This window comes from Oncorhynchus mykiss, chromosome 5 (genome assembly GCF_013265735.2).
Source record: "Oncorhynchus mykiss isolate Arlee chromosome 5, USDA_OmykA_1.1, whole genome shotgun sequence".
Taxonomy (NCBI): domain Eukaryota; kingdom Metazoa; phylum Chordata; class Actinopteri; order Salmoniformes; family Salmonidae; genus Oncorhynchus; species Oncorhynchus mykiss.
Genome location: NC_048569.1, coordinates 88,424,935 through 88,443,345, shown reverse-complemented (window position 1 = coordinate 88,443,345; position 18,411 = coordinate 88,424,935). Strand labels below are relative to the sequence as shown.

The window sequence follows — 18,411 nt, the reverse complement described above, 5'->3', positions numbered from 1 at the left end:
ATTTGCTACGGTGCGTGTATATGCACCCGGGGATTGTCATGTGTGTGTGTGTCTTTCTGTGTGTGTGTGTGTGTGTCTCTTTCTGTGTGTGTGTGTGTGTGTGTGTGTGTCTGTCTGTCTGTGTATGGTCTCCAGGCCGAGGGGATTCTTAAAGCATGGGCCACACTTGTCTTGAAGAACCAGTATGGCAGCGATCCGGTGGTCACCAAGATCTGGAACAGCACCATGATCGAGGTATGGCTACCTCAAGTTACCAATATTTCTCCGCTATCCAGGAGCAAGACAGGTGCCGTTGTTCATAGACAATGGTGAGCCTGAACCATCCAAGTCCGTGGCTAGCCCTCCTGAGTCCTGACTAACCCTATCTGCGATATTTAATCCCATACGGTATGGGCCATAACTGCTGAGTTTGTCATGATCTATCTATCACATGTCAATCACATTCTACCCTGTAAGAGTTTAGAATGGTAATGACATGGCTTTGACTCTTTGTATTGTATAGCTTCTGCATTGTGCCTTACCGTGTTTTCAGTTGCACACAATTCTACATTTCTGCTATTGCTCAGCTCTCCTTATTATGCTTGATACATTCAAAGACCTTGACTTGTGAACCTCTCTCTCTCTGCTAAAAGCATGTCAATACATCACGTACCTCTCTGGGACCATGGCCACCATCTTTAAGTAGCCTACAGGCTAGAAAGTACAGAGGAATGCAAATCAATAACCTAAGTAGAATGCCAAAGAAAAGCTGTTTGTTACATAACCGTCCATGTTGTGTTGCTTTTTATTGAATGGTAAATCAATAACTAAATGAAATGCCTTTATTTTGGTGAAAACTTGCCAGTGTGCTCATCCATCTTCAACACATTGTTGTTAGCATGTCACTCCAGTGTTACAAGGGAATGCTGAGAGAATGCTACAACATCGCACATTTTCTCTCTTTCTCTCCGTGTCCTTGAAGCTGAACTGCTGTGGCTTCACCAACTACACAGACTTTACTGACTCCTACTACTCTGAGCAGAGTGAGGGCAGCTACCCACCCAGCTGTTGCCAGCTAGACACTGCCCCCTGCAGCCAGCAGCAGGCATGGCACAGTGCTGTTCAGGTGAGACCACGGCTGCCAATGGCTCACTGTTCTGAATAATCAAAGTTCTATGTATCATGAGCAGTGCATGACTCTTATGGTAACATTAGTTCATTGGGCTTTCTCCATTCTGATGGTTTTAAACTCAACCAAACAAGGACAAAACTGAAAAAGAAGTAGTCCAATTTGTAGAACTTTATTTTATTTATTTACCACTGTTTTAAAAATATTATTATAGACGGTATCATCTCTGGTCAAAAGTAGTGCACTATATAGAAAATAGGGTGTAATTTGGGACGCATGCCATAGACTGGGTGAGACACCCACAGAGTGACACTGTTTCCCACAGGAACAACCATAAGTCTCCTTGTTTACACTCAAATGTATCATAAACTAGACGTCTTCAACAACCTTCACTTGATCTAGAGAAAAACACGTGCAAATGTGTAACAAGTCTGACCCAATGCCTTTAATGACCTTGTGTTTTAAAACCACTTAGACATGTACAACAATTGTCCTATTAATAATTCATGTTGTGTACACGTTCCTCTCCAGGGCTGTTTCAAACAGCTGTTGAAGGCCCTTCAGAAGCATGCCAACATCGTAGGTGGAATAGCCGTAGGCATCGGAGGGCTAGAGGTAAAATCAACAGGTCATAAATGAACCCGTGTGTCTCAGTTGGTAGAGCGTGGCACTTCTGACGCGTGGGTTCAATTCCCACGGGGGGACCAGTATAAAAATGTTATACTCTAAGTTGCTCTGGATAAGAGTGTCTGTAAAAAATGTAACTGTGCATTGTATAGTGCAGGAGTATAACTGTGTACCATGTCTATCGACCTCTAGTCAGGATGAGTAAAAGCCGTTGATTTGCATGTACTGAACATCCAGTGGAGATGTTTTATGGCTTTGAGGAATCTGATCTACAATCTGATCACAATGTTATAAAGTGACTTATGCATATTTACAAGCAGTCAGGAAGAGACGATAGGGTAGGTGCATGTGGGAACCGTACAGACCAGGGCTAGGGAGTGTTTGCTGTTATGGTCCAGTCAGATGTGGCTATGGTCAGGTCATCGTGTCAGGACAAACTCCCGGCCATAATGACAACTAGTGTTGGATACAGGAGCTGCTACAGTGCCTTCAGAAAGTATTCATACCCCTTGACTTATTCCACATTTTGTTGTGTTACAGCCTGAATTCAAATGTTTATTTTCTTGTTTTTACATAAAAGCATAATTGATCATTTGACATTATGGGGTATTGTGTGTAGGCCAGTGCCACAAAATCTAAATTTAATCAATTTTAAATTCAGGTTGTGACACAACAAAGTGTGAATACTTTCTGAAGGCACTGTACATGTAATTAAAGCCATGTTCTTGTAGTTCTAATCTAGATCATCCTAACACAAGTTTCTCTCTCCTAGGTGGCAGCGATGCTGGTATCCATGTACCTGTACTGCTATCTGGACAACAATGTCAGCTGAGACTTTGTATTGGACAGACAATATGTTGTTATGTACTGTGAAAGGTTAATACTAGTGATTGTAGTGCCATTATATCTGATAGGTTGCCTTGATGTTATTATCTACAAATGTATATCAGTTATCCATTATTTCACGTTTACTAATCAAGTGAGATATCTTTTTAATTAATAGCACACAAACGCCAAAACATAGTACTGTAATTGTGTGTAATGTTATTTTAGATGTTGTCACATTTATCTACTGTAAATACTTTACATTTACAATAAATTTCAGCTACCAACATGACTGGATGTTTTACAACAAAATCACACATTTGAAGTTCCTACATACACTAAGTGTTCAAAACGTCAAGGACACCTTCCTAATATTGAATTGTACCCCCACCCTTTTTTTTTCCCTCAGAACAGCCTGAATTTGTTGGGGCATGGACTCTACAAGGTGTTGAAAGCATTCCACAGGGATGCTGGCCCATGTTGACTCTACAAGGTGTTGAAAGCGTTCCACAGGGATGCTGGCCCATGTTGACTCTACAAGGTGTTGACAGCGTTCCACAGGGATGCTGGCCCATGTTGACTCTACAAGGTGTTGAAAGCGTTCCACAGGGATGCTGGCCCATGTTGACTCTACAAGGTGTTGAAAGCGTTCCACAGGGATGCTGGCCCATGTTGACTCTACAAGGTGTTGAAAGCATTCCACAGGGATGCTGGCCCATGTTGACTCTACAAGGTGTTGAAAGCGTTCCACAGGGATGCTGGCCCATGTTGACTCTACAAGGTGTTGAAAGCGTTCCACAGGGATGCTGGCCCATGTTGACTCTACAAGGTGTTGAAATAGTTCCACAGGGATGCTGGCCCATGTTGACTCTACAAGGTGTTGAAAGCGTTCCACAGGGATGCTGGCCCATGTTGACTCTACAAGATGTTGAAAGCGTTCCACAGGGATGCTGGCCCATGTTGACTCTACAAGGTGTTGAAAGCGTTCCACAGGGATGCTGGCCCATGTTGACTCTACAAGGTGTTGAAAGCGTTCCACAGGGATGCTGGCCCATGTTGACTCTACAAGGTGTTGAAAGCGTTCCACAGGGATGCTGGCCCATGTTGACTCTACAAGGTGTTGAAAGCGTTCCACAGGGATGCTGGCCCATGTTGACTCTACAAGGTGTCAAAAGCGTTCCACAGGGATGCTGGCCCATGTTGACTCTACAAGGTGTCAAAAGCGTTCCACAGGGATGCTGGCCCATGTTGACTCTACAAGGTGTTGAAAGCGTTCCACAGGGATGCTGGTATGGACCATACTTGATACACACAGGAAACTGTTGAGCATGAAAAACCCAGCAGCGTTGCAGTTCTTGACACAAACCGGTTGGCCTGGCATCTACTACCATACCCCGTTCAAAGGCACTTAAATATTTTGTCTTGCCCATTCACCATCTGAATGGCACACATACAATCCATGTCTCAATTGTCTCAAGGCTTGAAAATCCTTATTTAACCTGTCTCCTCACCGTCAGTCTATGTCATGGAAAGAGCAGGTGTCTTTAATGTTTTTCTACTCTCAGTGTATACTGTCATATGAATTTTCGATCATTCAAACCCAGATATATCACATGAGCAGTGAGCAACAACACACTGCATTGTACTGTGTGTCACATAATAGTACTGTGTGCAGATGGAGCGGCAGGAAGCCTAGTGGTTAGCGTGTTGGACTAGTAACCGAAAGGTTGCAAGATCGAATCCCCGAGCTGACAAGGTAAAAACCTGTCGTTCTGCCCATGAACGAGGCGGTTCTTTGGCCGTCATTGAAAATAAGAAATTGTTCTTAACTGACTTGCCTAGTTAAATTAAGGTCAAGATGAATGGAATACTGTACATTTTTAGTCTTTGTTCTATTACCAGACTGTTCACAGAAGTTACAGTAAATCGGGGGCCTCTGAAACATAGCGAGGAGGAATGGAGAGAGAGCGTGAGATAGTGTATTGTTCAAGCCTCGTATACCATGCCTCTGGCTATTGTATCTGAATTAGTGGAATCATCATCTTAAATCCCTGTTCAAACCCTGAATGCCAAGCAAATGTTGTTGTTGCCCTTTGACGATCTGTTTAAGTGACCCTGGTATTCTCACTGCTCAGGGAGAGAGGGGTGGGGGGGGGGGCAAGACCATATACCATTCTAGCCAATTAGACCTCAGAGGTATTTCGAGATAAATCTCTCATCATTTCAGACCAACTGTGATCATCTCATTCCCTCCCATGTATATCGATAACCCTCACACACCAACCCCTCACTCTCTCTCTCTCAACAAGACCTTCATACACCAACCCTGTCTCCTCCTCTCGTTCTAGAGAGGACTACAGTCCCAGTGATCGATCAATATTTCATCTATATCAACGCCGAGGGGCTTAGAGAGAGTACTGCTCATCTCAATGCTCAATAAGTCAAAACGACATTAACCTACGCTCTGATAGGACCGACTGCTCTTGACAGACAGGCCAAATGAACAGGTTTAGCATTAGTGTTTAAAACACAATCAAAACCCCCTCATCTATCGGATCCAGCGACAGCTTCAGTGTGTGTTCACAGAGCCAGAAACAATCGCCCTGTAGGAAACTAAACACTGTCTTTATCTGGGGAAACACACATTTAATTATGAACAAACATGAACATTCAGCTTGACAGACTAATTCAGATACCGGCATACAGTTCATACATAGTACATGCAGGTGTGCGCACACAAGTTCAATGCACACATACACAGATACTGATGTCGCTATGAACACACACATACACAGATACTGATGTCGCTATGAACACACACATACACAGATACTGATGTCGCTATGAACACACACATACAGTCTGGCTATGGGTTCTGACAGAGTGTCTCCATTAAGAGATCATTGAGATGGCGAGGGATGAAAACTCAAAGAACAGGAAGGTGTTTGTCCTTGGTTTAACCACCGTGGTTACGGAAATGTACCATCCAGGGGATTTGCATACATTTCCCTAGCCCACACTCTGTTCCCTTCTCGTCTCTGTTGGTTTACCCAACACCTTCTCCTGGGAAATCTGGATACAAGGACGAGGCTGGAGAAAACAACCTTACCAAGAACAAGAAAATGTATTAGGAATATTCTAGTAGTAATGAATGCATGTTGTGATGCCTGCTGTAGATTCACTTCTATAATTAATGAACATACTTATGTTAATCACACAGGTATGAAGAATTTCACTACAACTCCCTCAATCCATAATACACACACTGCAAGATCAACTAACTACCAAACTGCATAAGAGATAAATGTGTCTATAGATGTCTATTAATGTGAGTATGAATGTGTATGAATATCTATTAATGTGTCTATTAATGTGTCCATAGATGTTTCTATAGATGTCTATTAATGTGAGTATGAATGTGTATGAATATCTATTAATGTGTCTATTAATGTGTCCATAGATGTTTCTATAGATGTCTATTAATGTGAGTATGAATGTGTATGAATATCTATTAATGTGTCTATTAATGTGTCCATAGATGTTTCTATAGATGTCTATAAATGTGAGTATGAATGTGTATGAATATCTATTAATGTGTCTATTAATGTGCCCATAGATGTTTCTATAGATGTCTATAAATGTGAGTATGAATGTGTATGAATATCTATTAATGTGTCTATTAATGTGTCCATAGATGTTTCTATAGATGTCTATAAATGTGAGTATGAATGTGTATGAATATCTATTAATGTGTCTATTAATGTGTCCATCGATGTTTCTATAGATGTCTATAAATGTGTCTATGAATGTTTCAAATAATGTGTCTATAAAGGTGTCTATGAATGTGAGTATGAATGGGTCTATAAATGTGTTTATAGATGTGAGTATGAATGGGTCTATAAAGGTGTCTATAGATGTGAGTATGAATGGGTCTATAAAGGTGTCTATAGATGTGAGTATGAATGGGTCTATAAAGGTGTCTATAGATGTGAGTATGAATGGGTCTATAAAGGTGTCTATAGATGTGAGTATGAATGGGTCTATAAAGGTGTTTATAGATGTGAGTATGAATGGGTCTATAAAGGTGTTTATAGATGTGAGTATGAATGGGTCTATAAAGGTGTCTATAGATGTGAGTATGAATGGGTCTATAAAGGTGTCTATAGATGTGAGTATGAATGGGTCTATAAAGGTGTTTATAGATGTGAGTATGAATGGGTCTATAAAGGTGTTTATAGATGTGAGTATGAATGGGTCTATAAAGGTGTCTATAGATGTGAGTATGAATGGGTCTATAAAGGTGTTTATAGATGTGAGTATGAATGAGTCTATAAAGGTGTCTATAGATGTGTCTGTAAAGGTGTCTATAGATGTGAGTATGAATGAGTCTATAGATGTGAGTATGAATGAGTCTATAGATGTGAGTATGAATGAGTCTATAAAGGTGTCTATAGATGTGTCTGTAAAGGTGTCTATAGATGTGAGTATGAATGGGTCTATAAAGGTGTCTATAGATGTGAGTATGAATGAGTCTATAAAGGTGTCTATAGATGTGTCTGTAAAGGTGTCTATAGATGTGAGTATGAATGGGTCTATAAAGGTGTCTATAGATGTGAGTATGAATGGGTCTATAAAGGTGTCTATAGATGTGAGTATGAATGGGTCTATAAAGGTGTTTATAGATGTGAGTATGAATGAGTCTATAGATGTAAGTATGAATGAGTCTATAAAGGTGTCTATAGATGTGTCTGTAAAGGTGTCTATAGATGTGAGTATGAATGAGTCTATAGATGTGAGTATGAATGAGTCTATAGATGTGAGTATGAATGAGTCTGTAAAGGTGTCTATAGACGTGAGTATGAATGGGTCTATAAAGGTGTCTATAGATGTGAGTATGAATGAGTCTATGAAGGTGTCTATAGATGTGTCTGTAAAGGTGTCTATAGATGTGAGTATGAATGGGTCTATAAAGGTGTCTATAGATGTGAGTATGAATGGGTCTATAAAGGTGTCTATAGATGTGTCTGTAAAGGTGTCTATAGATGTGAGTATGAATGAGTCTATAGATGTGAGTATGAATTAGTCTATGAAGGTGTCTATAGATGTGAGTATGAATGGGTCTATAAAGGTGTCTATAGATGTGAGTATGAATGAGTCTATAAAGGTGTCTATAGATGTGAGTATGAATGGGTCTATAAAGGTGTCTATAGATGTGAGTATGAATGAGTATAAAGGTGTCTATAGATGTGAGTATGAATGGGTCTATAAAGGTGTCTATAGATGTGAGTATGAATGGGTCTATAAAGGTGTCTATAGATGTGAGTATGAATGGGTCTATAAAGGTGTCTATAGATGTGTCTGTAAAGGTGTCTATAGATGTGAGTATGAATGAGTCTATAGATGTGAGTATGAATGGGTCTATAAAGGTGTATATAGATGTGAGTATGAAGGAGTCTATAAAGGTGTCTATAGATGTGTCTGTAAAGGTGTCTATAGATGTGAGTATGAATGTGTCTATAGATGTGAGTATGAATGAGTCTATAGATGTGAGTATGAATGGGTCTATAAAGGTGTCTATAGATGTGTCTGTAAAGGTGTCTATAGATGTGAGTATGAATGGGTCTATAAAGGTGTCTATAGATGTGAGTATGAATGGGTCTATAAAGGGGTCTATAGATGTGAGTATGAATGAGTCTATAAAGGTGTCTATAGATGTGTCTGTAAAGGTGTCTATAGATGTGAGTATGAATGGGTCTATAGATGTGAGTATGAATGGGTCTATAAAGGTGTCTATAGATGTGAGTATGAATGGGTCTATAAAGGTGTTTATAGATGTGTCTGTAAAGGTGTCTATAGATGTGAGTATGAATGAGTCTATAAAGGTGTCTATAGATGTGAGTATGAATGGGTCTATAAAGGTGTCTATAGATGTGAGTATGAATGAGTCTATAAAGGTGTCTATAGATGTGTCTGTAAAGGTGTCTATAGATGTGAGTATGAATGGGTATATAAAGGTGTCTATAGATGTGAGTATGAATGGGTCTATAAAGGTGTCTATAGATGTGAGTATGAATGGGTCTATAAAGGTGTTTATAGATGTGAGTATGAATGGGTATATAAAGGTGTCTATAGATGTGAGTATGAATGGGTCTATAAAGGTGTCTATAGATGTGAGTATGAATGGGTCTATAAAGGTGTTTATAGATGTGAGTATGAATGGGTCTATAAAGGTGTCTATAGATGTGAGTATGAATGAGTCTATAAAGGTGTCTATAAATGTGTTTATGAATGTCTATGAATGTGTCTATAGATGTCTATGAATGTGTCTATATCGGTGTAAATGTGTTTATGAATGTCTATGAATGTGTTTATGAATGTCTAAGAATGTGAGTATGAATGGGTCTATGAATGTGTTTATGAGTGTCTATGAATGTGTTTATGAATGTCTAAGAATGTGAGTATGAATGGGTCTATGAATGTGTTTATGAATGTCTAAGTATGTGAGTATGAATGGGTCTATGAATGTGTTTATGAATGTCTATGAATGTGTTTATGAATGTCTATGAATGTGTTTATGAATGGGTCTATGAATGTGAGTATGAATGTCTATGAATGTGTTTATGAATGTCTATGAATGTGTTTATGAATGTCTATGAATGTGAGTATGAATGGGTCTATGAATGTGAGTATGAATGGGTCTTTGAATGTGTTAATGAATGTGTCTATAGATGTGTGTAAATGTGTTTATGAATGTGTCTATAGATGTGTGTAAATGTGTTTATGAATGTTTCTATAGATGTGTGTAAATGTGTTTATGAATGTGTCTATAGATGTGTGTAAATGTGTTTATGAATGTGCCTATAGATGTGTGTAAATGTGTTTGTGAATGTGTCTATAGATGTGTGTAAATGTGTTTATGAATGTGTCTATAGATCAGTTGCGACCCGTCATTCAGGGCACTGTTTTGAGCCCTATAGCTTGTTTTTTGTATGTCATTTTGGAATTAATACGTGTCAAATATCAGTTTGCAAAAAAATGTAGAAAACAATGTCAAAATAATAATCATTAAGTTAATAAAGCCTCCATACAAACATGGTCTCTGTTTTGCTTTCTTGAGTAAGGTAACTCCAAAATGCAGGTGTTGCAGCCTAGCTCAGTGCTTTCTGTGGTGGTGGGACAGCCAGTTGAAAAGACAGAGCGTAGGGGATGGTAATGTTCTCTAGTTAAGCCATGATTGTCTCAGTGTTCTGTCACTTATAATCAAATCAAATCAAATCAAATCAAATTTTATTTGTCACATACACATGGTTAGCAGATGTTAATGCGAGTGTAGCGAAATGCTTGTGCTTCTAGTTCCGACAATGCAGTAATAACAAGTAATCTAACTAACAATTCCAAAACTACTGTCTTGTACACAGTGTAAGGGGATAAAGAATATGTACATAAGGATATATGAATGAGTGATGGTACAGAGCAGCATAGGCAAGATACAGTAGATGGTATCGGGTACAGTATGTACAAATGAGATGAGTATGTAAACAAAGTGGCATAGTATAGTATAAAGTGGCTAGTGATACATGTATTACATAAGGATACCGTCGATGATATAGAGTACAGTATATACGTATGCATATGAGATGAATAATGTAGGGTAAGTAACATTTATATAAGGTAGCATTGTTTAAAGTGGCTAGTGATATATTTACATCATTTCCCATCAATTCCCATTATTAAAGTGGCTGGAGTTGAGTCAGAGTCAGTGTCAGTGTGTTGGCAGCAGCCACTCACTCATGGGGACCCTACGTCACTGCCAAATCTAAGGGTAGAGCAAAAATATTCAAACCCCTTGGGTGCTGCCTTGGAGTTACATTAGAAGTGCCCATCCAAGAAGGCTCAAGGGCATTGGCCACAGATAAAATGGTGTCAAATCACGTTATATCTACAGTAGCTTTGATTGGACTGATCATGTCAACATCATACTTTCAAAATTGGGAGGAGATTTGAACACCATCCGCTCTCTTGCGCTTTCATCCTTTTCATCCAGTTTGTTGACCCAAAGACCGGGCAGGTATGTCATCCAACTGTCGTCAAGGAGACGCATCAAAGATCCCAAAAATGTTAGCAGCTCCCTTTTATACTGCTTTCTGGTATGGCCTCCAAAGATCATTGTGATACCGTTTGACATTCAGATCCCACACATGCAGGCATTGAGGAGGACAACACACATTAGTCCACAAAACTCTCTTCAGAGAAAGACAATGCAAATGGCAGAGGAGAGTGGGGAAAGTTACAGTCTGATGTTAGGGGAGAGTGGGGAAAGTTACAGTCTGAACAGTTTGATATTAGGGGAGAGTGGGGAAAGTTACATTCTGGTGGTAGGGGAGAGTGGGGAAAGTTACAGTCTGATATTAGGGGAGAGTGGGGACAGTTACAGTCTGATATTAGGGGAGAGTGGGGAAAGTTACAGTTTGATATTAGGGGAGAGTGGGGAAAGTTACAGTCTGATATTAGGGGAGAGTGGGGAAAGTTACAGTTTGATATTAGGGGAGAGTGGGGAAAGTTACAGCCTGAACAGTTTGATATTAGGGGAGAGTGGGGAAAGTTACAGCCTGATGTTAGGGGAGAGTGGGGAAAGTTACAGTCTGATGGTAAGGGGGAAAGTTACAGTCTGGTGTTGGGGGAGAGTGGGGAAAGTTACAGCCTGAACAGTTTGATATTAGGGGATAGTTACAGTCTCATGGTAGGGGGGAAAGTTAGTCTGATGGTAGGGGGGGGGGGGAAATTACAGTCTGATGGTAGGGGGGGAAGTTACAGTCTGATGGTAGGGGGGGGGAAGTTACAGTCTGATGGTAGGGGGGGGAAGTTACAGTCTGATGGTAGGGGGGGGAAGTTACAGTCTGCTGGTAGGGGGGAAAGTTACAGTCTGATGGTAGGGGGGGGGAAATTACAGTCTGATGGTAGGGGGGGAAGTTACAGTCTGATGGTAGGGGGGGGGAAGTTACAGTCTGATGGTAGGGGGGGGAAGTTACAGTCTGCTGGTAGGGGGGAAAGTTACAGTCTGATGGTAGGGGGGAAAGTTACTGTCTGATGGTAGGGGGGAAAGTTACAGTCTGATGGTAGGGGGGAAAGTTACTGTCTGATGGTAGGGGGGAAAGTTACAGTCTGATGGTAGGGGGGGGAAATTACAGTCTGATGGTAGGGGGGAAAGTTACAGTCTGATGGTAGGGGGGGGGGGGGAGTTACAGTCTGATGGTAGAGGGGAAAGTTACAGTCTGATGGTAGAGGGGAAAGTTCCAGTCTGATGGTAGGGGGGAAAGTTACAGTCTGATGGTAAGGGGGAAAGTTACAGTCTGATGGTAGAGGGGAAAGTTACAGTCTGATGGTAGAGGGGAAAGTTACAGTCTGATGGTAGAGGGGAGTGGGGAAAGTTACAGCCTGAACAGTTTGATATTAGGGGAGAGTGGGGAAAGTTACAGTCTGATGGTAGGGGTAAGGAAGTTACAGTCTGATGGTAGGGGGGAAGTTACAGTCTGATGGTAGGGGGGAAGTTACAGTCTGATGGTAGGGGGGAAAGTTACAGTCTGATGGTAGGGGGGAAAGTTACAGCCTGAACAGTTTGATATTAGGAGAGAGTGGGGAAAGTTACAGTCTGATGGTAGGGGGGGAAAGTTACAGTCTGATGATAGGGGGGGAAAGTTACAGTCTGATGATAGGGGGGGAAAGTTACAGTCTGATGATAGGGGGGGAAAGTTACAGTCTCATGGTAGGGGGGGAAAGTTACAGTCTGATGGTAGAGGGGAAAGTTACAGTCTGATGGTAGAGGGGAAAGTTACAGTCTGATGGTCGAGGGGAAAGTTACAGTCTGATGGTCGAGGGGAAAGTTACAGTCTGATGGTAGGGGGGGAAGTTACAGTCTGATGGTAGGGGGGAAAGTTACAGTCTGATGGTAGGGGGGAAAGTTACAGTCTGATGGTAGGGGGGAAAGTTACAGTCTGATGGTAGAGGGGAAAGTTACAGTCTGATGGTAGAGGGGAAAGTTACAGTCTGATGGTAGAGGGGAAAGTTACAGTCTGATGGTCGAGGGGAAGTTACAGTCTGATGGTAGAGGGGAAAGTTACAGTCTGATGGTCGAGGGGAAAGTTACAGTCTGATGGTAGAGGGGAAAGTTACAGTCTGATGGTCGAGGGGAAAGTTACAGTCTGATGGTCGAGGGGAAAGTTACAGTCTGATGGTAGAGGGGAAAGTTACAGTCTGATGGTCGAGGGGAAAGTTACAGTCTGATGGTCGAGGGGAAAGTTACAGTCTGATGGTCGAGGGGAAAGTTACAGTCTGATGGTCGAGGGGAAAGTTACAGTCTGATGGTCGAGGGGAAAGTTACAGTCTGATGGTAGAGGGGAAAGTTACAGTCTGATGGTCGAGGGGAAAGTTACAGTCTGATGGTCGAGGGGAAAGTTACAGTCTGATGGTCGAGGGGAAAGTTACAGTCTGATGGTCGAGGGGAAAGTTACAGTCTGATGGTCGAGGGGAAAGTTACAGTCTGATGGTCGAGGGGAAAGTTACAGTCTGATGGTAGAGGGGAAAGTTACAGTCTGATGGTCGAGGGGAAAGTTACAGTCTGATGGTAGAGGGGAAAGTTACAGTCTGATGGTCGAGGGGAAAGTTACAGTCTGATGGTAGAGGGGAAAGTTACAGTCTGATGGTCGAGGGGAAAGTTACAGTCTGATGGTAGAGGGGAGTGGGGAAAGTTACAGTCTGAACAGTTTGACTATTGTAAAGTATTTTTATTCAAAGGCTAAGTGCTTGTGTCTCTACATCTCCACTTCTTTCCTTCAGTCTCTCCCTCCCAATCTACGTTGGAGAGCTCAGTCCAGGTGAAGGTATCAGTCTCCAGCTCCATCTTCATGTACATGACGTAGTTCTTCCCCTCTGCATCAGGAATGAAAGAGTCCTCACATTGGTTCTTACTGGGGCCCAGCACCTCAGCCTCCCTGAGCACATAACAGTTATATTAGACATCCCACCTGAGCACAACAGACAGAATAACCCACACGATAAAAACTTCACCAATACAGAAGTTGGATTGATTTTGCGGACTAAATCAGCTACATTCTCACTCACTTCAGTAAGTTCTCAATCTCCAGCTCATAGGCATTTTTTTGCGCTTTTTTTTTAAAGCGGTCTACATTCTTCATCTGGACGTTAGGTACCGAGTTGAGCCTGTGCTTCTTGAAATGCACTTCCTAGAGAGGACGAAACACTCGGACTGGTGAGACAGCTTGTGACACAATCAGCTTGTGAAAAACCCACTGAAGAAATAGCTGTCAGCATCCTGAGTCATCATCAAGTTCACTTTAAAACAGTCTTTAAAACAGTCCGCTCAAACTATACGACAGATATCATCGTTTTAACTAGACCCCGTTGCAATCAGTGCAGACTCATCACGCTCTGACGTAAGACAATGGGCTATATGATTGACCCTGTGCAAGTAGTGAAGAAGAGGGCCTTACATGGAATAGCCGTTCATGTTGAGCCTGATGATGCCAAAGTGGTAGGAGCAGGACACATCAAGGATGATACACTCTGCCTTTCCTCTGCTCTAGCATACGTATCCACATATCCCAGTCCCAAAGCTAGAAACACACAGGTTATCATTTCACAATGAATATAGACTGATAGAAACACACACCTTCTCAGACATGGGCCATTTGGCCTCCGGATCATCCTTGTAGAGGCTCTTCTTCAGCATCCAGACAAGGCCTGACATACTCTCCACTCTGTAGAGCAGGGCGAGGTCCTCCACTGTGTGTTCATAACCCTGTTATAACACACACACACACACTACATAAGCACACTCTCCACTCTATAGAGCAGGCCGAGGTCCTCCACTATGTGTTCATAACCCGGTTATAACATACACACACTACATAAGCACACTCTCCCCTCTGTAGAGCAAGCCGAGGTCCTCTACTGTGTGTTCATAACCTGTTATAACACACACACACACACACTACATAAGCACGCTCTCCACTCTGTAGAGCAGGGCGAGGTCCTCTACTGTGTGTTCATAACCTGTTATAACACACACACACACTACATAAGCACACTCTCCACTCTGTAGAGCAGGGCGAGGTCCTCCACTGTGTGTTCATAAATCAAATTTCAAATCAAATGTATTTATATAGCCCTTCGTACATCAGCTGATATCTCAAAGTGCTGTACAGAAACCCAGCCTAAAACCCCAAACAGCAAGCAATGCAGGTGTAGAAGCACGGTGGCTAGGAAAAACTCCCTAGAAAGGCCAAAACCTAGGAAGAAACCTAGAGAGGAACCAGGCTATGTGGGGTGGCCAGTCCTCTTCTAACTGTGCCGGGTGGAGATTATAACAAAACATGGTCAAGATGTTCAAATGTTCATAAATGACCAGCATGGTCGAATAATAATAAGGCAGAATAGTTGAAACTGGAGCAGCAGCACAGTCAGGTGGACTGGGGACAGCAAGGAGTCATCATGTCAGGTATTCCTGGGGCATGGTCCTAGGGCTCAGGTCCTCCGAGAGAGAGAAAGAAAGAGAGAATTAGAGAGAGCATATGTGGGATGGCCAGTCCTCTTCTGGCTGTGCCGGGTGGAGATTATAACAGAACATGGCCAAGATGTTCAAATGTTCATAAATGACCAGCATGGTCGAATAATAATAAGGCAGAACAGTTGAAACTGGAGCAGCAGCACAGCCAGGTGGACTGGGGACAGCAAGGAGTCATCATGTCAGGTAGTCCTGGGGCATGGTCCTAGGGCTCAGGTCCTCCGAGAGAGAGAAAGAGAGAAGGAGAGAATTAGAGAACGCACACAGGACACCGAATAGGACAGGAGAAGTACTCCAGATATAACAAACTGACCCTAGCCCCCCGACACATAAACTACTGCAGCATAAATACTGGAGGCTGAGACCCTGTTATAACACACACACACACTACATAAGCACACTCTCCACTCTATAGAGCAGGCCGAGGTCCTCCACTATGTGTTCATAACCCGGGTTATAACATACACACACTACATAAGCACACTCTCCACTCTGTAGAGCAGGGCCAGGTCCTCTACTGTGTGTTGATAACCCTGCATAGCAGAATTACAACAGATATTACACATGACATAAGAACATAATTTCCACACATTACAGCAACGAAGGGAAAGCGTTTAAGGGTGCAGAGGTGTTAAAGTGATGGTGGAGACAGGACACGGACAGATCTGGTCATTCCAGACTGAGATGCAGCTCAGGCTGTCATCCTCGTTCAGTAGATCAGGTCTGGCTCAGGAAACTGCACAGCATCAACAACATTAAACATGATGTCACAAGCAGAACAGCATCAGTTCACCAACAATACTTGGATAGCTTTATTTCATGTTGGAAATCTTTAAAGTCAATTCAAGACTACTCTACTATTATACATTCCATTCCTGTATGGTGATAGTTGAACTTTGCTTTCTACCTCTACAAGTTCTTGCTGGCCTTTCCCTGTGTGTATACAGCTTTGATTTGTCTGATTCCTAGTTGATTGGCTACATGATCAAGATGGCGCCGACAGAGAGGGCTCCCTCACATCTAGTCCTTAGGAAATTTTGCTACAAGCATTTTCGCTACACTTGCAATAACATCTGCTAACCATGTGTATGTGACCAATAACATTTGATTTGATTAATTAAATGTAATTTCAAAAGGACATATTTGCGAGGGTAAACAAGCATTGAATTCAATCAGCCCAATCCTCCAAATGTTTCTAAAGCATTTGCAGTCATTAGTTTATAGAGGACAGAGTGCACACCTGTTCAACAGTAAATACATTGAAGGCTTGGGGCACACAATGGGGAATGAGTGTCCCAGTGAGTTACAACAGGAGGAGGCATGTGGATCTGCTTCCCCCTGCTGGTCATTAATGGTAACATTCATCCTAAAGCACATGCTCGGCTACATTCAACTCATTGACGATCTTCCAATGATATTTGCTCTGAGATTGAAGAAACACAGTCATTTTGAGGGCGTATTCTAGATATAGTAGTATCCCTCTATATGTTGTATAGCTTCCATCAAGCTAAAACTATCGACATCTTACCTGAAATAATCTATGGAGATATCCCGGTCTTCTTCCAGGACTAGGGCAAAGTTGGCATCCTGCAAATCAACCACATAACCAGATGGAGGTGGACGGGAAGATGAAAATAGTCACTGGGTGTAGGTTGAAGGTTGCAGTCAGACTGGCTTCCTAGTGCTGAGAGAGGAGAGAGAGGAGAAAGAGGTGGTAGTGAGTGGGTTGTAATGCACACAGTGCCAAAACACTGTGTGCATTACAACACAACATTGCCATTGATTGTGTCATTGTTTGGTGTCTGACAGGAGTTCATGTTATATGAACCAGTCTTTATGATATTGCTGCTTTGCTGAAACGGTCCATCTCGTAGATAAAATAAGTGATTTCTAGTTGACTGTGAACTGTTTCAGCTGGTCTGTGTCTCTGATGGCGGCTGCTCGGAGGGTGAAGAGTGTGTTGGCTGACCGACATCTCACCTGTGATACTCTGGTATTCTTGATGCTGATGGGAGTGTGTCGAACCCCCTTCAGTCCAAACAGCTCCAACACATCCATGGGCTGTACACTCACAAACAACTAAAGGGTGGCCTCATACAGAAGTCCATACTTAGTGGTGCCGTCCACTGCCACACAGACCTTGGAGCAGCTGAAGTACACCTTGATGTCCAGGAGCTTCCTACCGCTTGCCAGCTTGCACGGGGTCTCGTCTGAAAGGGAGCAGAGGGGTGGTCAGCCATTTTGAATTATGGAAACTTGTTTTATAGGTTGACTAAGACTGTGCATTATATTGTTCAGCGGAATGATTTTCATATGTCATCAACTTCTTAAGGCTAATGCTAGTGAGGAACAACTTTTTACATACGTAATAATGGAAATATGTGTGAAACAAATGGTGGAAGAATGTTCAAGACTCAACATACTGTACTGTACTGTACTGGCTCTTCCTTGTTAGCTTCTTGTGTCTAATATGAGTTTGATATTCACAAGGACTGTGACCAGAATAAAATAGAACCGCTCCGGCCTGCACAGAAGTAAAAGACAATAAGTTGTTATCAAAATTATCTCAAATGTAGCCTAACCAAACGTGACAGTGAATACTCACTTGGAGGCCTCGGCAGATGACTCTCTTGTTAGTTAGGTTGTATTTCCAGGTTAGGTAAAGGCGCCTTTGTTTGCTGGAAAGAACAGTTTCGCTCGAGGATTGGGTGCCCAGGTGTCCATATCTGGCTGTGGCATGAAACTGCAACCCTTCTTCCTCCTCCTTACACCAAATGGATGTGATAAGGGACAATGTTTATGATTGTGCAATGAGAGGCTTTAAGAGAGCCCGCTTTAATCCGGAGGCATAAATAGACACGGTTTTTAGGGATGCTGATGGAAAAGGGGCAGCTGATGAGTGTGGTCCCTCAAGAGAATTTCTCCGGTTGCTAATGAGTGCCATAAATTCCTATGCAATATTTGAGGAACCTGATTGACAAAAATGCCTTTCTTGCAACTCTCAAGGTGAGTTAAACTTTTACACCAACAAAGACACGTTTGTTTACGGCAATATATACACTGCTCAAAAAAATAATGGGAACACTAAAATAACACATCCTAGAAATGAATGAATGAAATATTCTTATTAAATACTTTTTTCTTTACATAGTTGAATGTGCTGACAACAAAATCACACAAAAATGATCAATGGAAATCAAATTTATCAACCCATGGAGGTCTGGATTTGGAGTCACACTCAAAATTAAAGTGGAAAACCACAATACAGGCT

At 42.0% G+C, this 18,411-nt stretch overlaps 1 protein-coding gene and 1 pseudogene across 2 annotated transcripts in view; one reads left to right on the top strand and one right to left on the bottom strand.

Moving 5' to 3' along the window:
- The window catches only part of LOC110522897 (tetraspanin-1), a 29,080-nt gene extending 26,236 nt beyond the window's left edge, over nt 1–2,844 (top strand). For both annotated transcript variants that reach the window (XM_036978693.1, XM_036978692.1), the window contains 4 exons: nt 136–234; nt 962–1,105; nt 1,640–1,723; nt 2,508–2,844. In XM_036978693.1, coding sequence (XP_036834588.1) covers nt 136–234; nt 962–1,105; nt 1,640–1,723; nt 2,508–2,567 — 387 coding nt within the window. In that variant the 3' untranslated portion in view covers nt 2,568–2,844. The remainder of the gene's footprint in view (nt 1–135; nt 235–961; nt 1,106–1,639; nt 1,724–2,507) is intronic.
- Nucleotides 2,845–10,692: 7,848 nt separating this feature from the next.
- LOC110522896 lies at nt 10,693–17,380 on the bottom strand (annotated as a pseudogene).
- Nucleotides 17,381–18,411: the final 1,031 nt, after the last annotated feature.